The sequence below is a fragment of the Chlorocebus sabaeus genome, chromosome 26 (assembly GCF_047675955.1).
Source record: "Chlorocebus sabaeus isolate Y175 chromosome 26, mChlSab1.0.hap1, whole genome shotgun sequence".
Taxonomy (NCBI): domain Eukaryota; kingdom Metazoa; phylum Chordata; class Mammalia; order Primates; family Cercopithecidae; genus Chlorocebus; species Chlorocebus sabaeus.
The window spans coordinates 57,042,608-57,068,063 of NC_132929.1; the positions used below are offsets into that span (position 1 = coordinate 57,042,608).

General features: G+C 46.5%; 1 protein-coding gene across 5 annotated transcripts in view; it reads left to right on the forward strand.

Moving 5' to 3' along the window:
* The window catches only part of CEMIP (cell migration inducing hyaluronidase 1), a 172,344-nt gene that overhangs the window by 80,561 nt on the left and 66,327 nt on the right, over positions 1 to 25,456 (forward strand). For 3 of the 5 annotated variants that reach the window (XM_073012387.1, XM_073012388.1, XM_008015656.3), the window contains 5 exons: positions 13,543 to 13,652; positions 18,302 to 18,448; positions 19,301 to 19,439; positions 20,488 to 20,724; positions 23,867 to 24,046. In XM_073012387.1, coding sequence (XP_072868488.1) covers positions 13,543 to 13,652; positions 18,302 to 18,448; positions 19,301 to 19,439; positions 20,488 to 20,724; positions 23,867 to 24,046 — 813 coding nt within the window. Of the gene's footprint in view, positions 1 to 10,261; positions 11,068 to 13,542; positions 13,653 to 18,301; positions 18,449 to 19,300; positions 19,440 to 20,487; positions 20,725 to 23,866; positions 24,047 to 25,456 lie in introns of all 5 variants that reach the window. The other 2 variants (XM_073012389.1, XM_073012390.1) reach the window with 1 other exon arrangement.

The window sequence follows — 25,456 nt, forward strand, 5'->3', positions numbered from 1 at the left end:
GAATTACACTTCTATCATACAAAAATAGTTTGAACACACAAAACAGAGCCACACATATAGCCACTCCAATGGCAGCTAACATTTTCCAGGATCTTCTGGTTTTGAGAACTTCTTTCACGTCCAAGTATGTATGGTGTGGCCCACTTAGCTAGAGTCCAGCCTTCCTGGACCCTGTCACATTACCTGTCTTCTCTCTGGGCACTAGAATCTTAAAGACAGTTGTAAGTTGGGCCCACACTGTCTGAGATGATGTACTTGCAGTGCCTGGAGGCATCACTCCAAAAGGATTAGTTGTTGGTGTGAAAGCCATGGATGGGATGAGAATGGTACAATGCTTGCTGCAGAGTTTATTTAAGTCAGCATTGCAGCACTGCAAACACCACATCCAGCGCTGGGGATTTTCAATGCCCATCTCACCTAACAGGTAATCAATGAAGCGCTGAGCTGAGTGGGCATCTGCTGCAGAGAAAGACTGTTTCTACAGCATGCCCTGCCTCAAACACTACACATGTCCCCCCTATCCCTTCCCACCCCTACCTTGCCTCCACCCCAGTTTCAGCCACCTGAAACTGTTCATGTCTTATCACCCTCAACTTACCCTACCCCTTAGCTGTGCTGACCCCTCTGCCCTCTGACCTCACCACGCAGCTCCAGCCCCTGCCTACTGCACTCCCTCACACCCTTCTCTTGCTGTGTTCCCTCTGCCTATGTATTCCCATGGCATCTCCTAACCCCATTGTCTCTTTCTTCTGGTGCCTGCTCCAATGTCACCTTACCAGAGAGAGCTTTCCTTTCCTCTGCTTGATTTCTCTCTGCAGCTCTTTGTATGATCAGACATATATGGGATGCATTTGCTTGCTTATTGGTTTCTATTCTTCCTCCTGCAACCCCTCTCTCCAACAACCTTACTGTGAGCTCCAACCTAATCCAGGGCAGGGTCTTTTCCTGAGTTGTTTCCTGCTGTGTCTCAATGCCTAGAACCATCATGCAGTAGGCACTAATAATAAACATGAATTGATTGATTAAATTCCAGTGGAGACCTCCAGGCTGCACTTCTATTCCCCTCCCATTCCTCCTCTCTGTCCCTGGCAGCGGTATCTTTTAAAAGTACACATCGACTCATTCCTCTGGCTCCTCCTGTCTGCCAGTGCCCCCACACCCACGCTTTCAGGATAAAGTCCAGACTCCTTACCTTTGCACTGAAGGTACTTCATGAATGAACCCTGCACTATGCTCATCTTTGTTGATCCTTGGCACCTGCTGTATTCTCCAGGCATCCTCAATCTCCTTAAGCACTGATTTTATCCTCTTTGAAACAAAGCTCTTCCTGGGACTATGAGCCTCCCTTCCCCCACTGGGCCAGGAACCCCCCAGCGGGGAGAATGGGGAAAAAGGGGCCACTAAATAACCCCGATGAAGAGTGATGTGGGTCTTGACCCTGGTACGAGGTGATGGGGAGAAGGCAGGGGGCATCTGGTACAAATTTTTCTTGAGCCTCAGAAACAAGTAGGCACACATAGAATAACTTCAGGCCAGAAGAAATGCCAAGTCAACTGCTGATGCTAGTATTTTCAGTTAACAAATACAACTGATGAAGTGTTTATTGCTACAATCACTTACCAAGCCAGTACAGTGCACACAACCAGCTGGGAAGATGCATAGCCCAGTGAGTAGACTTGGGTAGCTCCAAGTTCTGACTCAGGGTCTCAGGAGAGGCTCACCTTACCTTTGAGGTCTTTGAACTCTGTGATCTAGCTGCTCTTGGCATCACCTGACCTTTTAGCTGCTGGCTTTGAGGAGCCAGCCCACACCACATTTGCCCAGGGAACTGAGAATAAAAAGGCTCATGGCGGGGCAGCCTCCTGGGCTCCCCTGACCCTGGCAGACTTTCCCTGCCTGGACAAGAGCCAGCTGGCAGAGCCTTCTATGGATGATGCCCGGGGAAGCCAGAGTTGGGACTCAGGTCAACTTGTCTTTGACGTCAGGTGGCAGCTCCTCTCCTAAAATACCTACTTGCATCCACTGATTTATAAGGAAGCTGAGGAGCCTGGGTTGAGCTGGTGGAATTTAAACTGTCTTTCCAGATGAGGCTTACTTGTTTACAGACCATCTGATGGACTGGGAAGGCCAGACAGATGCTCAAATTCAGGAAAGGACAATGAGGCTTTGGAGAGAGGAATCCCATCATGGAAGAAGCCATCCTGTGCCATGCAGACTCAAAGTTGGGGCCGGAGGGACAGTCGGGAGAGGTTTAAGGTGGAGAGTGACCCAGCTACCCGAGAAGCATTCATTACCTAGGTGTGTTGAATGAACCTCTCTGTTAGCCTCCATAATACTGTGGGAGCTGGGTCACCTGGCTACGGAACATGTAACTGAGCAGGGACTCTCCCTCTCCATGCAGATGAGATGGGCCACTTTCATTGTGAGGTAAAAGGCAGCTTCCAGGGCAGGCTGGGCTGGGGGAGAATCCCTCATGTCCCATGCACAAAGATAGCAGCAGGTGGATGAGGAGCAGGGGTGGAGATGGAGCTTAGCTAAACCCCCAGCAAGAGGCTGTGGCTGTGAAATCCCAGGATATTTGCAGCATGAGCTGGGACAGGATTTGTGTAGGCACCCGTAGGGAGTCCCAGAAATACCTGGAGGAATCATGCAAGAGGCCTGCCCTATAGGAATGAGTGAATCTCAGAGGTGATGGGTGTCTATGGCCCTGGGACTGAGGGCAGGGAAAACTGGGACACTTGGCTTACCTTTTATAGTGGGCAGCATGCTCTCCAGAGAGTCCTGGGATTGGCAAAAGAGGCCAGGACCCTTCCTCGCTGCAGCCTCCAGTCACTCCAAACTGTAGGAGCGGAAGGCTGGCCTCGGACTTTGTGGGCCTGGGAGCACCTGTATCAGCAACAAGACTTCCCCTCTTGCTTTATGATGCTGGAAGACAAAACCAACTTTAACAGGGAAGATACTCTCTTTTTTTTTTTTTTTTTTTTTTTTTACTCAATTGAGGGTAATGCTTAAATGACAAAAAAGAGTAATATATATTTTTTAAAATCTGCTTAATGTCTCCAATTTCTACTTCAAAATACACCCACCTGTTTTGATAGAGGGTGTTGGACAAAGAGTTGAAAGTTGCAGAGCTGGCAAATAGCCAAATTCATTTGGCAAACACATTCACTTAGTCCAATACTGACTGGGCAGCCTCGGTGTGCCAAGCTACTGAACTAAGGTCTGTTGGGAAGGAAAAATGTGTTCACGGAGTACCTGCCCTCAAGGAGCCCACAGCCCAGTGTGGAAAATGTTCAGGAACTCCAAAGACAGAATGAGATAAGTAAAGAAGGGTTTGATGAATATGATGTGGATGCAGAGGGAGAAGGAATTGATAGGAAATTTAGGGCCAGGAAGAACCCTCTAGGGGAGAAATTATTTTATTTTGTAATTAAAACAAATTATGCATTTCAAAAGCTTGAGCATGGCAGCTGGGAGGATGGTCGGGAAGAGAAAACACTGAAGTCAAGGAAGCAAACATCAGAATGGGGGAAGGCCTTTGGGAGCCAGGAGGAAATTCATGGGACTAAGAATAGATCTGCTCCCCGGGTGCTGCATTTCCATCACCCTTTCTCCTCTTTCACAGCCCCTCGCCCAGCAGGTGTTGTGTTTTCATTCATGGAATCCTCCAGAAGGGTGGGAATGTAATACTGGGATGGGTAAACAAGGCCATATTTTATCTTTTAATCCCTCTCCTCTCCTGTCCCCTCCTTTGCCCTCCCCTCCCCTATTCTCTCCTCTCTTCTCACTTCCCCTCCTCTCTTTTGGGAACTGTGCTTTGCTTGAATGTGAGAGACAAGCAAAGCCCCCTGGAATAAAACAATGAGCCAGGCTGCAGCGCAGAAATGACCTCTTCTCATACCCTGGCCCTCTGAGGTAGCAGGAACCTCCCTTTATCTGCTCCTGAATTCTCTGCTGTTTTAGGACCTCAGGACGCTGGCTTGGTGCATCTGCCACACGTCACATAATCCAGGCAGAACTTTTGCCCAGAGCCCAGTGAGGGACTCTCATTAGGTCATATTTGGGTTTTTTCCCCCAGGTCATAAACATATTGCCCGACAGAGGTGAGTTTCCTGCATAAAGCCCTCTGTGACAAGCTTTCGAGAAAGCACCTCTTGTTTAGATGTAACGCTCCTCTGAATACTCAGTTTTACCAATTTATTAGTGAAAAAGGCTACCCTAAAAGCCCACGTAGTAAGCCAGGTTGATGGTCAGCTGTGTCCATCACTGCCCGGGAGGCAGACGTGGGTAATGGCGACACACTGACCTTTATGGAGTCTTCATCCGGGCTAACCCATGCACCACACACATTGCATGCATCATCTAATCCCGTCTAACAGACCTCTAAGACAGCTACTATTATTCCCCCATTTTACAACTGAGCAGACAGAGGCTTAGATTGTTGAGTAACTGGCCAACTACACGTACAGCCCTTAAGTGGCAGGTCTGAGACTTAAATTTGGATCTATCTTGTGATAAAGCCTGATACATTTTCAAATATTTAAGAGGCTGACAAGTGTCTTTTTGGGATTTAATTAATACTCTGTAACTAACGGTTCTCAAACTTAAGCGCATATCAGAATCACCCGGAGGATTTGTTACAACATCTTTCTGGGCTCCACCCTCAGATTTTTCTGAGTCACTTGGTCAGTAGATCTGGAGTGGCACTGAGAATCTGTTTCTAACAGGTAGTGTGATGCTGCTGCTCAGGGAATACCACCATGAGAACTGTCGCTCTGAACTGAATTGTAGCTCTAGTGTGGACCTAACTACACCACTCTGAGTAGTGAGGCTCAGAGCTGTTCCATAGAAGTCTCTACAGTGATAAATGTGTCCTCAACCTGTGAAGTCCAATACAGTAGCCCCTAACCATATACAAGCTATGGAGCACTTGAAATGTACCTCGTGCAACTGAGGAACTACATTTTTTATTTTTATTTTTTATTTTTTTGAGACAGAGTCTTGCTCTGTCACCCAGACTGGAATGCAGTGGTGCAATCTTGATTCACTGCAAACTCCGCCTGCCACGTTCAAGCGATTCTCTTGCCTCAGCCTCCTGAGTAGCTGGGTCTACAGGCTTGCGCCACCATGCTCAGCTGTTTGTATTTTTAGGAGAGATGGGGTTTCACCATGCTGGCCAGCATGGTCTCTATCACTTGACCTCGTGACCCACCAGCCTCGGCCTCCCAAAGGGCTGGGATTAGAGGCGTGAGCCACCACCCCCGGCCAAGGAACTACATTTTTAATTTTATCTAATTATAATTAAATTTACATTTATATAGTCACATGTGATTCATGGCTACTGCACTGGACAGCATGCAGCTGTGTCCAACCCTTTGAACGTGAGGACTTTTTTGCTTATGTGTGATGGTGGATATCATGAAAATTATGCACAGCCCTTTTTTTTTTTTTTTTTTTTTTAAGCTCATCAGCTACTGTTAGTGTATTTTATGTGTGGCCCAAGACAATTCTTCTTCCAGTATGGCCCAGGAAAACCAAAAGTTTGGACACCCTGCCAGATTTATCATTGTGGCTAAATTATTTACTCTTATGTTTAATCTCAAGTGAGTAACTACAGATTGACTTTTCATTAGGACATATCTGGTTTGCTGGGAGGGTCACGTGCATTATTTAGACTTCAGTGCCTGTTGCACAGGGGGATGGGACTGGGGGATCCTTAAGGGTGGGGATCTTACTCTCCTTTGCCCCCAGCACCAGCGCAGTGGCCGCCCATGGGGTAGCGATGTGAGCTGAATGAATAGGAGGATGTGAAATAGTTTCAGAGCTACCTTTCCCATCCCTCCCCCACAGCTGATTGGTGGGGTGAGGAGGGATTTGGTCTTGATGGCACAGCAGGATCAAACGGGATTCACTCTGCCATGCTTGGGGATAGGGTGAGTCTGTGAAGGTGAATTTCTGTTATCACAGGGAACTGTAGCATCTCTCCTCTTTGGCTTTGTAGGTGGTTCCCCATTGGAAATTTCCCATATCAATGTTTTTTGGGGAAAAGATAATTCAAGACTCTTGGCTGGGCAGGTTGGCTTACATCTATAATGCCAGCAGTTTGGGAATCCAAGGCGGGTGGATCCCTTGAGGTCAGGAGTTCAAGATAAGCCTGACCAACATGGTGAAACCCAGTCTCTACTAAAAATACAAAAAAAGTTAGCCAGGCGTGGTGGTGGGCATCTGTAATCCCAGCTACTGGGGAGGCTGAGGCAGAGAATTGCTTGAACCCGGGAGGCAGAGGTTGCAGTAAGCTGAGATGGCACCACTGCACTCCAGCCTGGATGACAGAGCGAGACTCCATCTCAAAAATAAATAAATAAAATAAGCCAGGTGTGGTGGCACATGCCTGTAATCTCAGCTACATGGGAGGCTGAGGCAGGAGAATGGCATGAACCTGGGAGGCAGAGGTTGCAGTGAGCTGAGATCGTACCATTGCACTCCAGCCTGGGCAACAAGAACAAAACTCTGTCTAAAAAAAAAGGACTCTATGGGTACATAAATAAAAGGTACCCAAGGCATGTGTTTACTATCCAAATATTGCTTTGAAGTGTTGTCTCAATAGAAACAGTAGGAATAAATGGGCCTAGTCTTCCCTTCTCTCGCCCTTCCTCCCAAGCAAGCAGAGTGACCGAGATGACATGTGTCCCATAACTTGAGTTCAGACAGTAATTCCCCTATCAGATACTGGATCAGGTTTCCATTTAGCTGCTCCCAATCAACAGGAGCAATTCTCTTCTACTCTGTGGGCCTCAGTTTGCAAATCTGTAAAATAGGGAGGGTGGGGGTGAACTAGATCCTTGCTGCTTAAAGCATGGTCCACCAACCAGCAGCAACAGCCTCCCCTGGGAGCTTGTTAGAAACGCAGCATCAGACCCTACCCCAGACCTGCCCTATCAGAATCTGCATTTTAACAAGTCCCCTCCCTAACATTCATAGGCATAAGAAAGTGCGTGCTGGAATAGGTGTCTTATTTCAGCTTCTACCTTCTGTGAGCCTGAAGCTAAACTGCAAGTTGTTTTATTTTAAGGAATTAGAAGCACAGTTTCTGGAAGAGAGACCAGGCTTTGGAGGGCCTCTGGGGTTTTTGGTCTTTGCAGCAATGGGAGAGGTCTGGGCACGTGTGTTTTCAAAAGGTAAAAGTAACTCATGCCAGAGAAACATGCTTCTTGCAGCATCCTGGGATGCCCCAACCTGCAGAAGCAAAGGGTTTTCTAAGTGCTTCTCTCCAAGGATGCAGACTGGGGTGCCTTGTCCCTGGGGCCCCTGCACAGCAGCCCCACACATCCTGTCTCGGGAGACTGTGCTGACGGCAACCCCTCTGAGAAAGGGCTGGCAGGAAGGAGCTCAGGGCTGCTGGGAGTTCCTCAGGCTTGGGACTCTTCCTGTGTTTATCTGTGATCCAGAGGGGTGCTTGGATTGTTCTGTCTCCCACCTCTTTCTTCTCTCTCGGGATACTGTGTCAGGACCAGGTGACCAGAGAGATGCACTTCTCTGTCAGGAGAGAGCTGGGCCTGGGGAGGATCAAGTGGCAGATGGAGACAGTGGGGTGGGAGGTGGTGTTTGGCTGCCCCTTACCTGACCCAGGAGAGGAAGACAGGGCTCTTATTGGGCAATGTCAGAGAAGGGTTTCTGCATCACAATTTGTCAGGGAAGATTTCTGTCCTGTGGGAACAAGATCTCTGAGCTCTGCTTTCCTGTTTCCATGATTTCTGGTGTCCACAAAGATAGACTTTTGTGTCCTTAGCCAGAAAAGAATCTTAGTGGACCCTGTGCAGGTGATCCAGTCCTCCAGGAGTCATGGCATGAATTTAAGAATCTATGAACGTGTGACTAGGTCACAAAGGAAGGGGGAAACGTAAAAGCTTCCCTGACCACAAGAGAGCTGGAGGGAGATTCTTGCCCACCTTCCCCCAAGCTCACCCAGGCTTGATTTCAAGATCATTATTTTGTCTACCAGGGCAGAGAAATGGCTCAAATCAAGCATTTACTCTTCCCAGTAAACCTGGGTGAGAGATAAGCAGGGAGTGGTGTTATTGTTCCGAACATTTTATAGAATGTGGGTTCTGGAGCCAGACCACCTGGGTTCAAATCCTGACTAAGCCACCTACTAGTTCTGTGACCCTCGGCAGAACCTCAGCCCCCACTCCAGACCTACAGAATCAGAATCTGCATTTCTCAGCAAGACTTACAGAATCAGAATCTGCATTTCTTAGCAAGTTTCCTGGGGAAACATAGGTGCACACTGAAGTTTGAAAAGTGCTGGCTATATAATCTCTCATATTCCTACCAGCGCCTATATTCTGAGATCCTGAGATTATGCTGCAAATGATTGAATCCTTAGAAGCACAACTTCTGGAGAAGAAAGGCAGGCTTTGAAATTTGTCATCTACTTCCTGTGTGACCTTGGGCAAGTTATATACTTTGTGCCTCAGTCTCCCCATCCATAAACTAGAGATAATAATGATACCCAGCTCAGAGTGTTGCTTTGAGGTAGTAAATTAGTCAATATATGAAAAGTGCATAAAGCAGTGCCTTGCACCTAACAGGGCCCTGGTAGTGTTTGCTTCAATTATTACTGTTATTATGACAGATGAGAAACCTGTGAGCTTCAGAAAAGCTAGGTAATTTACTCAAGGATGCCGCATGAGTTTGCTAGGGCTGCTATAACAAAGTAGCATGGACTGGGTGAATTCAGCAGCAGAAATGTATTTGCTCACAGTTCTGGAGGCTAGAAGTCTGAGATTGAGGTGTCAGGAGGGTTGGTTTCTTCTGAAACCACCTCTCTCCTTGGCACGTAGGTGGCTGTCTTCTCCCTGTCTCTTTACATGGTCTCTCCTCTATGTCTGCGTCCTAGTCTCCTCTTCCTATAAGGACACTGGTCATATTGGATTAGGGCCCCACCCATATGACCTCATTTTACCTTAGTTACGTCTTTAAAGGTCCTGTCTCCAAATACAGTCACATTCTGAGGTATTGGGGGTTAGCATTTCCACATATGAATTTGTGGAGTGCACAGTTCAGCCTGTAACAGATATATAACCATTAAGTGACATATAAGCATAAACAAAACTGTGCCCAAGAGAATTCACAAGGGTGTGGTTGGTTCCAAAGCCTGCCACCTCTCAACAGGAGAAAAAGTGACCTATATTCTCATATGTCATTTTAAGGGAAGTGTTCAGAGTCATTAGGCTCAAGTAAAATATTTCCCTTGAACTTTGCTAAGTGAAGCAAAGAGTGACTGTCTAGATTGTGCTATCCTGTCAATGGTACCATCTCTTTATCTTCCTTTGCCTAAGAAGATAGCAGCTTGCCATTTGGGAGTGTAGTTCCTTGTGTACTTGCCTCTCTCTCCTCTTGCCAGTAAGATACTCGAGAGGTAGGATTCACATCCGATTCCTCTCTGTACCTCTCAAAACTCCTACTCCTGAGACCAGTGATATATATGAGTTGACATTTTTCAAGTTAGCAAATCTCAGTTGACCCTCACAACAATAACTCCTGGTTATCAGTAGTGTTATTCCCATGTTCACAATGATAAGGCACAGAGAGATTGAATGGGCTGCCGGAGGTCACACAGCTGATGAGAGCCAGGGTTGGAATTCAAACCCAGATTTTCAGGTCCCATCTCCCATCTCTTCTCTCATGCCACAGACTGTCCTTGATGCCAAGAGCCCTCATGGCTTGAGCACTGACCACGGGGCACAGTGCCTCTTTTGATTCTCATGTTGACCCCGGAATTTACAGTGCATCATCTCAGCGTTACAGACTTTTAAATGGGGTACAAGTGGCCAGATGGCACCCTCCATGTGAGCTGCATGGCTGGGATTGAAGACTCTGGAGCCCCTGCTCCTGGCTACCCCACTGTCCTGCTAGTCACTGAGCTGAACCTTGCCTAGGTTGGCCTAAAGTAAGAATCACCTTATGCAGTGTGGGTAGGGATAGGGATGGCTGTCCCTCTGCTATCTTATCTCAGGAACTTCCAGGTCACCCTGCAGGTCTCATCTCGCCTCCTGCCTCAGAGCTTAAACTGGCCCTTCCTCTTACCTCCTGCTCCCTCTTCTTCCAATAATCCCTAGAAAAGATCCTAGCTTCCGTAGCCTCTCCGGACAGCAGGAATCCTCGTCCCCATAAGGTTGAGGATGCCATGGGAGTGCCATTGCTCTGGAGGCTCCTGTAACACTTGGTTCCTCTTCCCCTGTCTCCCCTTGCTCTGCAGGTGACAAGCCCTGGACTCCGGTGCAGCTGGGGCTAGAGCTACCTGAAGGGAGAGCAGAGACTCAGGTGCCCAGTGAGCAATGGCAGTGAGGAGAAGCAGAGAGTGACGCCAGCAAGCAACGCCTCCTGGCCCTGTTTTTGCTCTTGTATCTCTTGACCCAGTGAGGCCCAGCAACCACGGGGACTGAATAGCAGTTGGATCTGAGGGCAACCGAGCTTCTGGAAAATTTTAGCTTGTTATTGTGAAGACTTGTGGAGTATCCCAAAGTGCTGGCTTTTCGAAACGGGTGCCTGCATTTTCTTCTGCACAGGCTCTGCTGAAGGAGTTTGCTGCACCCTTGAAGGGACAGGCAAGCTCAGGCCCTCATGGCTCCATCTCTGAGCAGCCCTCTAACCCAGTGAGGACAGCGGTCAACCAGTCTCCAGCTAACAGCTTCCTGCAGAGACTTCCAGCATTGTTAGATAACGTGCGCTCTTCTGAGGCCTTCAACAGCTGGGAACTGTTTCAAGACTATCTTGCCAGCTAAGAAGCGGAATCCCAGTTCTTGTTGCCAGAAAGCTTTTAATGGCCAATGGAGAATGCTGTCCTCCCTTGGTGAAAGAATTCCCAAGAGAAATTTGGGCATCTTTTAGGATTCACTTCAACAGAATGTTTCTCTGGACATGTGTCTTCAGGCACTGGAAGCTACTCAGGGGCAAGAAAGCACGGATGACCCCTTGCTCAGCAATGTGGGATTAGCCTCTTTGGGCAGGGCAATCTCTCTGCCCCCAGTGGCTTAGACAGCTGGCTCTGAGACATAGCAGAAGGTCTCACAAATGTTAGGAAAAGGGGGTTGAGCATTATTCTTCCATGTAGAATTATTTTTGCATTTATCCAGAAAGTGACTATTTTTTGGTCTTTGAAATCATCTGTGATATAATTAGAAGACATCAGAGATTCAATGTCCATGTCACCAACCTCCCCACTTGGTACCTGGGAAGTCTGAGGTCCACAGAAAGAAATGTCTTAATGAGGGTCACCCAACAAGTTAGGGCAGGAGGGATATCCCCACCCAACCTACCTCCCATACCCTGCCGCCTCCAACCTTGCTGTCTGTCATCTTCCTTTACCAAGGAAGGGCTCTTCTGAAGCCATGATGATTTGGGGCCCTTTGGCAGCAGACAGCAAACTATTAATACCTTTGGTTTTTCTAAACTGGTGGAGATCTGAAACCAGGGTTCTGGCTTTTCTCTGAGGACCATAAAATGCTCCTATTCCTGGGGTCCCCTTCTTTCTATTGCAAGGAGCATAAAATGGAGCACTCCTCTTCTGGGGGCCATGGGAAAGGAGCCATTCCCAGATGCTGTGATGCATGACTTCAGCAATCTGGCTGAAGCGACTAGAATGGGCCCTGTTGTTCTCCACAAAGCAGGCTTGGGTCAGGCAGGGTGGCTGTTAAGAGGACACGGCCAGCATTGATTCTGGGAGTATCGTTTCCTCCCTCCCCCAGCCTCCCAAGCACACCTGTGTGGGAGGTACCAGGCAGAAGGCCCAGTGTTCTCCTTTCAGACCCCTTGGCTGTCCCAACTCACTGAACTCGCACAAAGAGCTTCACTTTGAACCGAAAGGTCAGGAGTGATCAGATTTTTCACTGAGCTTGTTCAAAGGGAGGAGCCTGGGCTGGGTGAGATAGATTTGGGTCCTTTTCTCAGTGTGGGAGAGTATCTGTTTGTTCCTGGGCACAACTACAGTCATATTCATAGGAGGAACTGGGGAGATGGCATAGAAGCTGCAGCTGGCCACCCCCAAAGCTCATCTAAGTTCTCTGTGTGTGCTACAGAGGACTTGAACAAAGACATCTCTCCGAGTGATATTATAGCCTGAAAAGGAAATCTCACATCTTTTCCTTTATTAAGTTCCTGTCTTGAGGTTTACCTAGACAGATTCCCATAGTAAACTTCTATATGAGTAAAAGGGAAAAACATAACAGTGGCTTAAATAAAATCGAAGTTTAATAAACTAGAAGTTTAATTCAGGCCAGAGATGGTGGCTTACACCTGTAATCCCAACACTTTTGGATCACTTGAGGTCAGGAGTTTGAGACCAACCTGGCCAACATGGTGAAACGCTGTCTCTACTAAAAATACAGAAATTAGCCAGGTGTGGTGGTGCACGCCTGCAATCCCAACTACTGGCGAGGCCGAGGCAAGAGAATTGCTTGAATCCAGGAGGTGGGGGTTGCAGTGAGCCGAGATCCTGCCACTACACTCTAGCCTGGGTGACAGAGCAAAACTCTGTCTTAATAAAATAAAATAGTTTAATTCTCTCTCAATAAAATGAGTCCATCATCTAGGGCTGTTTTCATTCTACACAGGGTCGGGACCTAAGTTTTCTCTCTGCTTGCATTGGCATCCTCAGTGCATGCATGGCTGCTACTATATGGCCCAAGATAGCTGCTGAAAACCCAGCCATCACATCTTCCTTCCAGCTAGCAGGAAGGAGAAGGGAGAGAAGAAAGTCTCTCTGTCCTTCCTTCAAGGGACTTTCCTGGAATTCAGACACTATACTTCTGCTATATTGGCCAGAGCTGAATTCCAAGGCCACAACTAATGCAAGGGAGACTAAGGAATGTAATCTTTATTCTAGGTAGCCATGTGCTCAGATAAAAACCAGGGATTCTGCTACTGAGGAAGGAGAAGAAAATGAATACTGGGGACAATTAGCTATCTTTGCCACATCTTCCTCCTAGATAGATAAGAAGAGGGTTTATAACATGCAGGCATCTATATTTATGTTTTCAATATTAATATCCAAGGCTGGATTAGAAGCATAGACTGATAATGTAAAGGTTAGAAATCATCCAGTCCACACCCTCATTTTGAAGGTTAGAAAACTGAGATCCAGAGAGATTAAACAGATCATCTGAGATCACACAGCAAGTTGGTGGAATCTAATACCCAGCTCATGTTTAGTGAGAGTATTTTTGTTCTGCTCTGTTTCTTAACTTAAGAAAAAAGCTTCATTCTGGAGGGGAGGGAGTTTTGAGTGCCAAGGATGAAATTCCATCTATCATTCGGTCTCTGAGCTGCAGGACACAGGCAGGACAACGGTAGGGTTTTCATGCCCCAGTCTGCCCAGCCTTGAGCTGTGGCAGCTGAGGAAGTCACTGGTGAGGACGCTGCACTGGAGTGTGGGCTGGCTGGAGTGTGCACATTCTGGCACTGCCTGTCTCCATGTCAGCCCTGTGTACTGATTCCAGCCTGCCAAGGCTGCATGTCTGACTCTGTGTGCTTCTCTTTCAGGGAGCACGCTGCCAGGATGGGAGCTGCTGGGAGGCAGCACTTCTCCTTCAAGGCTATGCTGACAATCAGCTGGCTTACACTGACCTGCTTCCCTGGGGCCACATCCACAGGTGAGCACTGCAAACAGATGGACCTCTGTATCTCAGCATGGAAGGCACGGCCCCTCTCTGGAGCAAGACTGCTGTTGGGGGAGCCAGGAGAAGGAGCCATAGGAGTGGGTCAGGGTGCCTGGGCCTTGGCCCCACCTTACTAAACTCCTTGGTCCCCAGCACGTTTCATCCTGGGCTTCAGTTTCATCATCCACAAAATGAAGGGATTGGACTAGAATCAGGGGTTGCAAACTCAGTGCCTACAGTAGCCAGGTACCTGATACAAATGAGTGAAGCTGACCAGGTAGGGAAACACTTTTCTCAGTTCTAGCCAATTACTACTGTGGGAAGGTGGATCCCCTTTTGCAGGATCTGAATTTTTCAGAGAAACCAGAAATCTAGAGCTTTATGTAAAATCTCCCTAGTTTTTAAATGTTACCAATGAATTCAAAATGTAAAAACCACTCTAAGAGGCTGAAAAAAAATAAAACCCCACGTATCTGAGAGATATCTTTCCAACTCTGTCTGGACCACCTGGTCTCAATGCTCCCTTCCTGCTTTGGTATCTTAGGATCTGGGTACATTAAAGTACTTTTCAGCTGTGATGCTCTAAGCCAGGTTTAGATCTATTTTTCTATCTCAACATTGTCAACTTTTTCTTCAAGTGATTTTCAGTTAACATCTAGAAGTGTAAGGTAAGTTTTCCTGGGCTACAGGAAACACTGATCAGATCATCCAAACTTGGGACAGAAGACAGTGAGAGACAGGGACAATTTTTAAATTTCAGATGGGGGTTTAGTGCTGCAATATTATAATCACCTTTGATTACTCTTTTATTAATGCTATTTTTATGTCCATTGAGTTGGATGCTTTTCTGTAAGAATAAAGAACCTTACATCAAATTTATATTTTGTTTTTCTCTACCCATTGATAGAAGAAAATAATTGATAACTAGTGAAAGTCCTTCACTGTGATTTCTTGAAGAATATTTCTGATCCTTAGGGCACACAGCAAGTAGTTTTTTTTTTTTTTTTTTTTTTCCTTGAGACAGGGTCTCACTCTGTTGCCTAAGCTGGAATGCAGTGATATGATCATGGTTCACTGCAACCTCTACCTCCTGGGCTCAAAAGATTCTCTCATCTCAGCCTCCCTAGTAGCTGGGACCACAGATGCACACCACTATGCCTGGCTGTTTTTAGAAGAGACAGTGTCCCACTATGTTGTCCAGGCTAGTCTCGAACTCCCAGGCTCAAGGGATCCTCCAGCCTCAGTTTCCCAATGTGCTGGGATTACAGGTGTGAGCCACCATGCCTAGCCAGTAGTCCATATTTTAACTTTCGAGGCAATAACTGGCTATATTACCTGAATTCATTCATTTATCCTTCTTTCATTTATTGAATTAACAAACACAGAGTGAGCATTGACTCTGTGCCAGGAACTGGGTTTGGGTTCATCTTTTAGGGTGACTTACCCTAAAGGTGATCCACCTTGGAGAGGAGCCCTCAGGTACTTCCCTTGATTATTTCTTCCCGCATCCTGGCACCTCTCTTGCTGTTTGCATATCAGCCATGTGGAAAGGGGCTGAGCTTCTGGTTCCCTCTGGCCTGTGCTTTTCTCTGATGTCAGAGGGATGTAGAAGCCAACCCTTGCTATTCATGCTCCAAGTAGGTCGGGCTTGCATTCTCTTTCAATCCCACTTCTAGTGGCCTCTCCTGGGAAAGTGAGGGTGGTTGCCATGGTGATAGTTCAACAAAAGCCCTGACCCTCTTTAGACACTTTCTGATTCATACAAATGAAAAGCCACTGACACTGGCCTTCACTGAGAGGAAAATGTCCAGCTCCAAAAAAGGAGTGTCCATTCAAGGCCAATGTTGCACCTGCTGTGCTTTAGCGGTGGTGTCAGAGCTTCTGGAGAGCTGGGATGTGTGGTCACACAGGTCAGACTGACCAATTTCAAATCCAGATGCAAAGTCTATGCAAACTCCTGCACTTGGAGAGTGAAAAGGACAGTCAGGATTGTCCTGGCAGATGTGGACTACAAGGCTGCAAGGCTTTGTCCAGTGGAGTTGCAATGGCTCCTTCCAGCATACTCATGGCTCCTTGCCTGGACCACTGGGATCCTCAGCTGGCCACATATGTTCACCACATGGCTGGGAATTCACCACCTTGGAGCCTGACACTCTTGTCCAGGACTTGATGGAAGGCAGCCCGGGGCCTCTGACTGGCCTCTACTGGAAGCCAGCCAAGCACCTGACCCTGTCTGGAGATAAAACCAGCAGTGGGTTTCGCAGCCCAGCCCTCAAGACCATCCTTGGCTGCTCAGTATCACCGCAGAGAGCCCACCCCACCGCTGGCAACTCTGCTCTTACATTAAAATGGAAAGTCCACTGATGAGCAAACCCACGTCTTCCCAAATTTTTTCCTTTTGCTGCCACTGCTTGAGCCCCTTGATATTTACAATAGCTGGAAGAGCTACTTTGGTGAAACTCTAAAAAATGTGAAATTCTTTTCTTAATGAAAGAGATCCAAAGCCTGTGCTAGGGCTGACAGCAAGGCAGAGGGAGCCTAGGGGAGGGTTGTTACGGGGCTGGAAGTGGGGATGAGGATGAGATCCAGCCAGCGGACACTGAGTGCCTACACTCCGCTTTGCAGAGAATAGAAGGGCCAGTAGCTGCCTTTGGATGGGCAAAAAGGACAATTCAGTGTGGGTGTGGGGTCTGTATCTGGTGCTTTTGAGTGCAGATGAAGGGGGAACTTTCTTCGAGTTTTCCTTGACATATATAAATATGGGACAGACACTCTTAATCTGGAGATAGCTGAATAAAAATCAAGGAGCATTTAGAACTGACATGCCAGTAATTGCATTGTATTACTCTGTTTTCATGCTACTGATAAAGACATACCCGAGGCTGGGTAATTTATAAAGAGAAAGAGGTTTAATGGACTCACAGTTCCACATGAGTGGGGAGGCCTCACAATCATGGTAGAAGGTGAAAGGTACATCTTACATGGCAGCAGACAAGAGGAAATGAGAATGAAGTAAAAGGTGATTCCCCTGATAAAACCATCAGATTTCCTGAGATGTATTCACTACCATGAGAACAGTATGGAGAAAACCGCCCCCATGATTCAATTATATCCCACTGGGTCCCTCTCAAAACACATGAGAATTGTGAGAGCTACAATTCAGGTTGAGATTTGGGTGGGGACACAGCCACCATATCATGCGCTGAAGCCAGAGTTCCTCCCAGGGTTGGTGGCACCCTCTTTGCTTGAGAGACACAGCCTCTCCTAGACTCCCTTCTTCAGGGCCTGACCTGTGAGCTTGCTTCCATTCCTTCCAGTACCTGCCCCAGAGTTTCTCATCTGAAACCTTGCCCTGCCATGAGCTTACCTGCACGTCAGCTTCCCGCCTCCTCACCACCACCCTAGGTTATTTTGAAAGCTACTGTTTCATACTTCACACCCTTCTGGTCACAGAAAAAAGAAGGGCACCGGGGCTTGTTCTCAGAGCCAGTTTATTCTCATCTTGTTTTGTCCATTGTCTCTTCCCACCTGTTTGCCTCTGAATTTTCCATGCTATTGATGGAGATTGTTCCAGTCCCTGTGACAGCACCAGTCCTCTTCACTCAAGCCTTGTTAGCCATGTGAACATAGAGACTTCTTCCTGTGCTTCTACAGAGGTCAGGGAGAAGTGCCTCTGCAATACCCACCCCAGGTCTTTTTAGACTCAACTAAACATATCAGACTCATTAGGTGACCACATGTCACACTGGTCATCAGGCTCCTTTGGAAAATATAGAATGGGAAACACAGATGTCATCAGAGCAGCATCAGGCTCCTCTCTTCCATGGGAGTGGTCCTGGCAGCCTTCCAGACAGCCATCCAGAAGCTGTTGTCTTTGGTTCTCCAGGTGACAGCTCAGGTGAAAGGAAATAAGACTGTAACTGGACAAGTGTGGAGACCACTGTGTCTTAGAAGCCTCATGCCCCACTGGAGCTAGTAGCAACTCCATAGATGTAACTTTCAGGGTTCTTGCAAAATGTCCCATTATAAGAGTCACCGCACTCAGGGAAGCCTACAGTGTGACATCTCCACCACGTATAAATATAAACTATAGTTCCTCTCAGTTTAGATGACATTCACCAATCAGGGGTCACTTTGTTATAAACAATGTTGCTAGGTAACAATTTATATAATATTGTCTTTCTCAGGTTTCCAGGGGAACAGAGCTAGAAGATTAACCAAAGGTCTAATTCTCATGCAGAAAGGGAAAGAGCTTTATTAGCTATTCAAATGTTACTTTCCAGAAGACAGAATATCTTGGAATCTGAGTAGTCTAGGTAAATCATCGCATAACTTCAGAGTTTGGAATGTCCTGAGAAGCTATCTATCTACCCTTTATTTTGCAAATGGGAAAACTGAACCCAGAAAAGGGAAGTGACTTATTCACAGATATGTGATGAATTCATGCAAAATATATGACTAGTCACCAAGGTTCCAGCCTCCTATGTCAGGAGGTTTCTCAGCTCTCTAAGGTCTTTCTTTTAGCTCTAACAGAGAAGAGGCAGGGGCCTTAAAGATGCATGGGAGTCCCCCTTTTGGCCTGTAGCATTCTTGCTTGGTGAGGCTGGTAGATGGGAGCAGTGACATCTCTCTGTCCTTGGCAGTGGCTGCTGGGTGCCCTGACCAGAGCCCTGAGTTGCAACCCTGGAACCCTGGCCATGACCAAGACTACCATGTGCATATCAGCCAGGGCAAGACACTGCTGCTCACCTCTTCTGCCACAGTCTATTCCATCCACATCTCAGAGGGAGGTAAGCCAATCTCTCTCTGCTGCTCCCTCTTCCCACCACTGCCCCACAACTTAGCAGATAGGATGCAGGTTGCCCTGAGCTCAGATGGACAGAATAAACATCACATGATTTGGGTTCATGTTGACATTTGGTTGTTTGAGATAACCGTCAGTTCTGAGCTGTTAGGAATGGCTTGTCAGAGGTCCAATCTTAGTGAAAGGAGCATTTATAGAGGAAACTCCTTATTGGTGTTTTGAGTAATTCTGCTTATCTTACCTTTAGAGGCCTGGTCATTGAATGCAGTACATGCAGTGATGGCATTTGAGCAGACAGACATTATTTACACATTGTAAAGCAGACAGCATAGAAAAGGAATTACAGCCGGCCCTCTGTATCTGTGGGTTCTGCTCATGAATTCAACCAATCCCAAATTGAAAATATTCCAGAAAATTTGCACCTGTACTGAACATGTACAGACTTTTTTCTTGTCATTATTTCCTAAAAATACAGTTTAACAATGATTTATACAGTATTTACACTGAATGAGGTATTATAAGCAATCTAGAGATGATTTCATGTATATGGGAGGATATGCATAGGTTAGATGCAAATATGCAAATACTATGCCATTTGAACCAGGAACTGGAGCATTCATGGAGTTTGGTATCTGTGGGAGGTGCTGGAACCAATTCCCTTCAGATACTGAGGGATGACTGTACTTGTAAGTACACCAAGCCTAGAAATGTTTGGAAGATGAGCCTTTTTGCCTGTCCCGGTGAGATGGGGGTTGCTTAGGGAGTCTGCCCTTGGCTCTGATATAAACTTACCCTTAACACTGTGTTATTAAACCTCCCCCCAATGCTACCTCTTCAGGCAAGCTAGTCATTAAAGACCACAATGAGCCAATTGTTTTGCGAACCCGGCACATCCTGATTGACAACGGAGGAGAGCTGCATGCTGGGAGTGCCCTCTGCCCTTTCCAGGGCAATTTCACCATCATTTTGTATGGAAGGTGCGTAGACCACTCCTACAGATCAAATGCCACCCATGGATCTGACAAGAGGGAGGCTTTCCAGGACAGAAAGAGAGGCAAGAGGGCAAGACTTGCCTGTAAGATAGGAATCATTCTGTCTTGCCAGATGGGGATCATGAACAAGACAGACATGGTGATTTGGGGGAGCTGAAGTCCATGAGGCATGTTATTTATAGTGGCCTGGATGCTATACTTGTTTTAGAGATGGGTCTGCCAGCCTTTCAGCTACCTTCCAATCATATCATGTTCAGGGAGGCTCTGCAAGTGTTTATATAATAGGCTACGATGGACAAGATATAGGAAAATTCCAAGTGGTACTTGCCCCCTGGCTGTGTTCCTCTTTAAACAATTGAGAGTGCTAAGAAGTGAGAGCCAGGAATGCACAAGGGTATGCAGTTCATGTCCAGGTGATTCTGCATCTGATATGGACCAAAATACAAAACACTTAGAACTGAATGGAAGACGTGCCAACCTGTGAACTAATAATTGGCACTTCTGCTTGGCCCTGAGGGCTTTATTTTGGTCTGGCTTAGGAAGATTGGGTTGCTAATGTTTTTGTTGTTATTGTTGTTGTTGCTTTGAGATGGAGTCTTGCTCTGTGGCCCAGGCTGGAGGGCAGTGGCATCATCTCAACTTACCACAACCTCTGCTTCCTGGTTCAAGCAATTCTGGTGCCTCAACCTCCCAAATACCTGGAACTACAGGCGTGTTCCACCACACCTGGCTGATTCTTATATTTTTAGAAGAGATGGAGTTTCACCATGTTGGCCAGGCTGGTCTTGAACTCCTGACCTCAAGTGATCTGCCCGCCTCGGCCTCTCAACATGCTGGGATTACAGGCATGACCCACCGTGCCCTGCCGCTAGTGTTATTTTTACTGACCTTAGGTGATAAAAGTGTAATTGGCTCTATGGTGGCTATGGTGGGGAGTCAGGGAGCTGAGCTGTGACTCCTAGGTTCCCTCTGGGTTCAGTATCCAGTAAAAGAGATGTGTCAGCCAACTTTGGGGAGCTGTTTTCTCTTGCAGGGCTGATGAAGGTATTCAGCCAGATCCTTACTATGGTCTGAAGTACATTGGGGTCGGTAGAGGAGGCACTCTTGAGTTGCATGGACAGAAAAAGCTCTCCTGGACATTTCTGAACAAGACCCTTCACCCAGGTGGCATGGCAGAAGGAGGCTATTTTTTTGAAAGGAGCTGGGGCCACCGTGGAGTTATTGTTCACGTCATCGACCCCAAATCAGGCACAGTCATCCATTCTGACCGGTAAGGTTTGCCTTCACTTAAACGTATACTCATTCATTCAAAGTACGCTTATTGAGTGTGCTTCCTGGCCAGGTGCTGCTCTAGGTGCTGGGAGAACAGCATGAATGAAACAGACGGAAATCCCTGCCTTCAAGGAGTTCTGTCCTTCCCCAGGCATTGGCCCAATGATGCTGAACTGAAGAGGAGCAAGCATACACACATACGTACACATAACGTAGTTTCAGATTGTGATAATTGGTAGTAAGTGGGAAAAAAGACAGAGTGAGATGCTAGAGTGTAACTGGGGAAGACCACTTTGGATAGGGTGGTCAGGGAAAGGCAGTGTAAGGACGCAACATGTGAGCTGAGAAATGAAGGGTGAGGCTATGTCAGGGAAAGAGTGTTCAAGAGAGAGAACAAGTGCAGAAGACCAGAGGTATGAAAGGGCATGACATTCTCAAATGAAGGAAAGGCCATTAGAGTGGTGGGAGCACTGCGAGTGGCGCAAGAGCAGCACGCAGCCACTTGGAAGTTACAAATGGGGATAGGACAAGACCTCGGAGGCCATGATAAGGAGGTGGGTTTTCTTCTAAGTGGGATGCAAAGTCACTGAAAGGCATTAAGAAGAGTGTGAGCTGATTTAAAAGAACTTTCTGGCTGCTATGTAGAGAATGGTTTTAATTGTGGAGGCAAAAGCAAAGACGGTGCAGGGGGTTAGGAAGCTTCTGCTGTGGTCTAGGCAAGACATGGCAGTGGTGAGACCCAAAAAGAATGACGGTTAGCGGATGTACCTGTGAGATGTTTGGAAGGCAGCATGGGCAGGTGTAAGCTGGCAGATTCTGCCAAGGCTGGACCTTCCCTGCAATCCCAGGGGCTCTCATCCTGGCCCTTCAGAGGGAAGGACAGAGGTGTGGTAGACAAGCAGAGACAGAGCAATCCTGGGGCTGCTGGGGGAGGGAGACAGGCATTCCTCAAGAACAGTGCCCAAGCTGTGGGTGTCACCATGAAGGCAGCAGGAGCCAGCTGTGGTCAGGGACAGGGTAGGCAGGAGCTGAAGTGCCTGCTGGTGCTCACAGACACCCAACATTGCTGGTAAACATTAGTGCCTTTAATAGTCACTGGACTTTCTCCCCGCAAAACACTGTTCATCACTTTACCTGTCAAATATACTTCAATCTTCATCAAAATTCTGTGAGGCAGGTTCTGTTATTATCCACCTTATACAGATGAAAGCACTGAGGCTCACAGGGCTAAATTTACTCAGTCACAAGGTTGGAACGCGTTGGAAATGGGATTCAAACCCAGGTGTGCCTGTATTGCCTCCATGGGCTGCCTAGTGACAGCCATTTGCCTTGCCCTGAGACTGAGCAAGGTTGAGCCCATAGGAAACAGCTGACGCCTTGATTGACACAAAGTATGTCAGGGAGCCCCTGCCTTCGTACTAGAGAGGATGGCCTCTTCAATTGTGTGCTGATCTTTTTGGTGCTGTTTCTTAAGTACAACACTGTTACTTGCAGAGATCTAACTTAAAGTTTATTTACTGACCTGTTAATGAGAAGTGACCTGGACAGATGCTGTGGAGATGGCAAGGACAGAATGTCTGTTTGTTCCGAATATCTTTTACCTAAAGTATGTGTTGGAGATCTCAATAATCTGATAGATGAATGTGTATGAGTAAAGATATTAATAAGCACACACGCACGCACACACACACACACGTAAATGCAAGCAAAAGTCATCTGAGACGGTCACTCAGAGAAGCAGGAACTTAGGTCAGCTCTTGAAAGGTAGTAGGTGTTTGATCAGGTAGAGAAAAGGTGGGAAGGAATGATGAAGACAGGAGTGGGTGGGTGAGGTGGTCACTGAGAAGCACTAGGCTTGTAGCAGGAGCTTCCTGGGGAAGGTCAGCGGAGGGTGCGAGCTTAGGTGGGACTGGACCAGATTGTGCCACAGTTAGAAACAAGTGTGAGGACCCAGGAGCAGCTATCCAGCTACCCCTGGTACCAACATTGTTTTTCTTTTCCAAAAACTTCCTTAGATTACTTTTCCAGATTCATTTTAGAACTGTTTTCCTTAAGTTCCAAGACATGTTCTTTAGGAATTTCCACTGTAATTGCATAAAATCTTTATCCTTACATGGGGAAGAGTTTGAATCATTACAAAATTGTGTCTTTGCTTTGTAAATTATTCTCACCAGAAGTATAGATTTTTTGTGTGTGATTTGTATTTCATGGATATTTTATGTGCATGAGGGTAGGTTATCAGTCAATTTGGAGATTATTAGTTCTTGCTCTTATAAGAGATCTGCTGTCTAACATTGCACGATACTGTATAGTACACTTAAAATTTTAAGAGGGTGGATCTCAACGTAAGTGTTCTTACCACAATAAAGTAAAACAATTTTTACTTTATTAAATTATTAAATTAATTAATTTACTTTATTAAAAATTTATTAAATTAATAAAGTAAAATAATTTTTTAAAAGTAAACAGGAGAAAATAGCAATGCAACAACATTTACAATACTCAAATGTTATATGACTGCTACTGTGTGAATCAAGATTACATTTTAATGATTCTAAGATGCATTATCATAAGAATAATTAACAGGTCAATAAATAAACTTTAAGTTGGATCTCTGCAAGTAACTCTCTGCAAGCTGCTCTAGGGGTGGGAGAAGGGATTTGGGATAGTCTCCATGTCATTTCCAAGAATTCTAGTACTGGTGTTTTAGTCTAGATCAGAGATATAAATTCCTAATGCCCTAGCTATCTGAACTATCTCCTAAAGTCAGGCTCTTGCAAGAGGCATGATCCTCTGCCTCCAGGATGAAAAGGGAACATCAAAAGGCCTAGACCTCAAGTATGTGACCCACTCAATATCCTGGAGCTTGAAGTCTTCACTGCTGCAATCATTTCTTTGGCATTTTACTTAGCGAATGAACATTATGGTCAAGTCATAACCCTTCTTCTTGGCTATCCCTGTATGGTATGCAAAATAATGAAACATGCTTGCTCTTTAAAGAAAAGGCTTCCTTCTTTAAGAATTGTAGCCCTGGGATCATCGGATAGCATGTTAGTCGTTGCAGCACAGACATGTGCTTAGAGTTCTCTGTTTTGGCGTCTGTCAAGACTATTCAGATCTCTTCTCTCTGCCCTTTTTAGGTTTGACACCTATAGATCCAAGAAAGAGAGTGAACGTCTGGTCCAGTATTTGAACGCGGTGCCCGATGGCAGGATCCTTTCTGTTGCAGTGAATGATGAAGGTTCTCGAAATCTGGATGACATGGCCAGGAAGGCAATGACCAAATTGGGAAGCAAACACTTCCTGCACCTTGGATTTAGGTACTGCCCCTCACTTCGGCTTCCACTGGGCTCTGGAACATTGAAGCCACCCTATCCCACTGAGAATTTACCTTTCCCATCTCCTCTCCCCATAGCCGTACCATCCTAAATGACCTGGTGGATACAGGCATTTGCATTTGACATCTGCATTTGGCATATTTGGGGATCGTTCTTAAAGAAAGCTTGTTTTTTTCTTACAAGCATAGTTCACTCAAAAAACACAAAAGCTCTGTGTTTATATGAACTCATTCATTCAGCCAGCCGCTTACAAAATGTTAAGTGAGTATCCATTGTGTGTAAGAGCCATGCCTCCAATGCACAACTAATATTCATTTTCCCTTTCTTTGGCAAAGGGATCATGTCATGGCTTGGGGATTGGCAGATAGTTTTTCAAAGATTATGTGAAATGTTTCTGCTGAGGCAAATGCCCAAGGAGAAGCAGCCCTTTGACATGTTCTAGTGTGTGTTTTGTTCGCCTTGGAGTGCAGCATCATGCCTGACATTGGCATGCACACACATTGGCACCAAGAGGACGCTGCTTGCCCTATAGTAAACACACCTTTTAAAAAATTTCATTTAATTTAAAGTTCCGGGATGCATGTGCAGGATGTGCAGGTTTGTTACATAGGTAAACGTGTGCCGTGATGGTTTTCTGCACCTATCAACCCATCACCGGGGTATTAAGCCCAGCATCCATTAGCTATTTGTCCTGATCCTCTCCCTCCCTCTGCCCCCACCCCTGCCAGGCCCCAGTGTGTGTTGTTCCCCTCCCTGTGTCCATGGTAAGCATGCCTTTTCATCATGTTGAATCAAATCTCAGCTCAGTGGAAAGTTGAGGTTATCTGTCCCACGGCTGTTTAGAGATTATGATGCTCCCCACTTCAGCTTCCCGCATCTGGGAGCAAGATCAGAGGGAAGCCAGACACTTTTCTGGGCTTGGAGCAAAGCAATTTTGCTGGCTGTGCAGAAATTCCCTGGGCAAGGGAGGGGTGCTCCAGGTTCCAGAGTGCATTCTCCGACAGCCCAGAGACTACTTCTTCTGGATGGGAAACTCAAGCAGGAAACTTAAGCAGCCAAAGATGACAATGATACCTTGGCATTGCAAGTCTCCTTTGTTAGCAAACACTAAGTGCACTTCCATTCTGTTGTTTTATAAACCAAAAGGTCAGTTTATTAATTTACAGTGAGAGTTAGAAACACCAGGAAGCTGACTACTTAGGGCCTCAGCAGAAGAAGAAAGTGGCTAAGGGCCCAAGATCTGGCATCTGGTGGCCTGAGTTTGAGTCTGGGTTGCACCTCCTAGTAGGTGTGACTGCAGGCAAGTGACTCATTCTCTTTGCCTGGTCCTGACTCTGTAAAATAGGATATACCAGCAGCTATCTCAAAGGACTATGGGACAATTAAATGTGA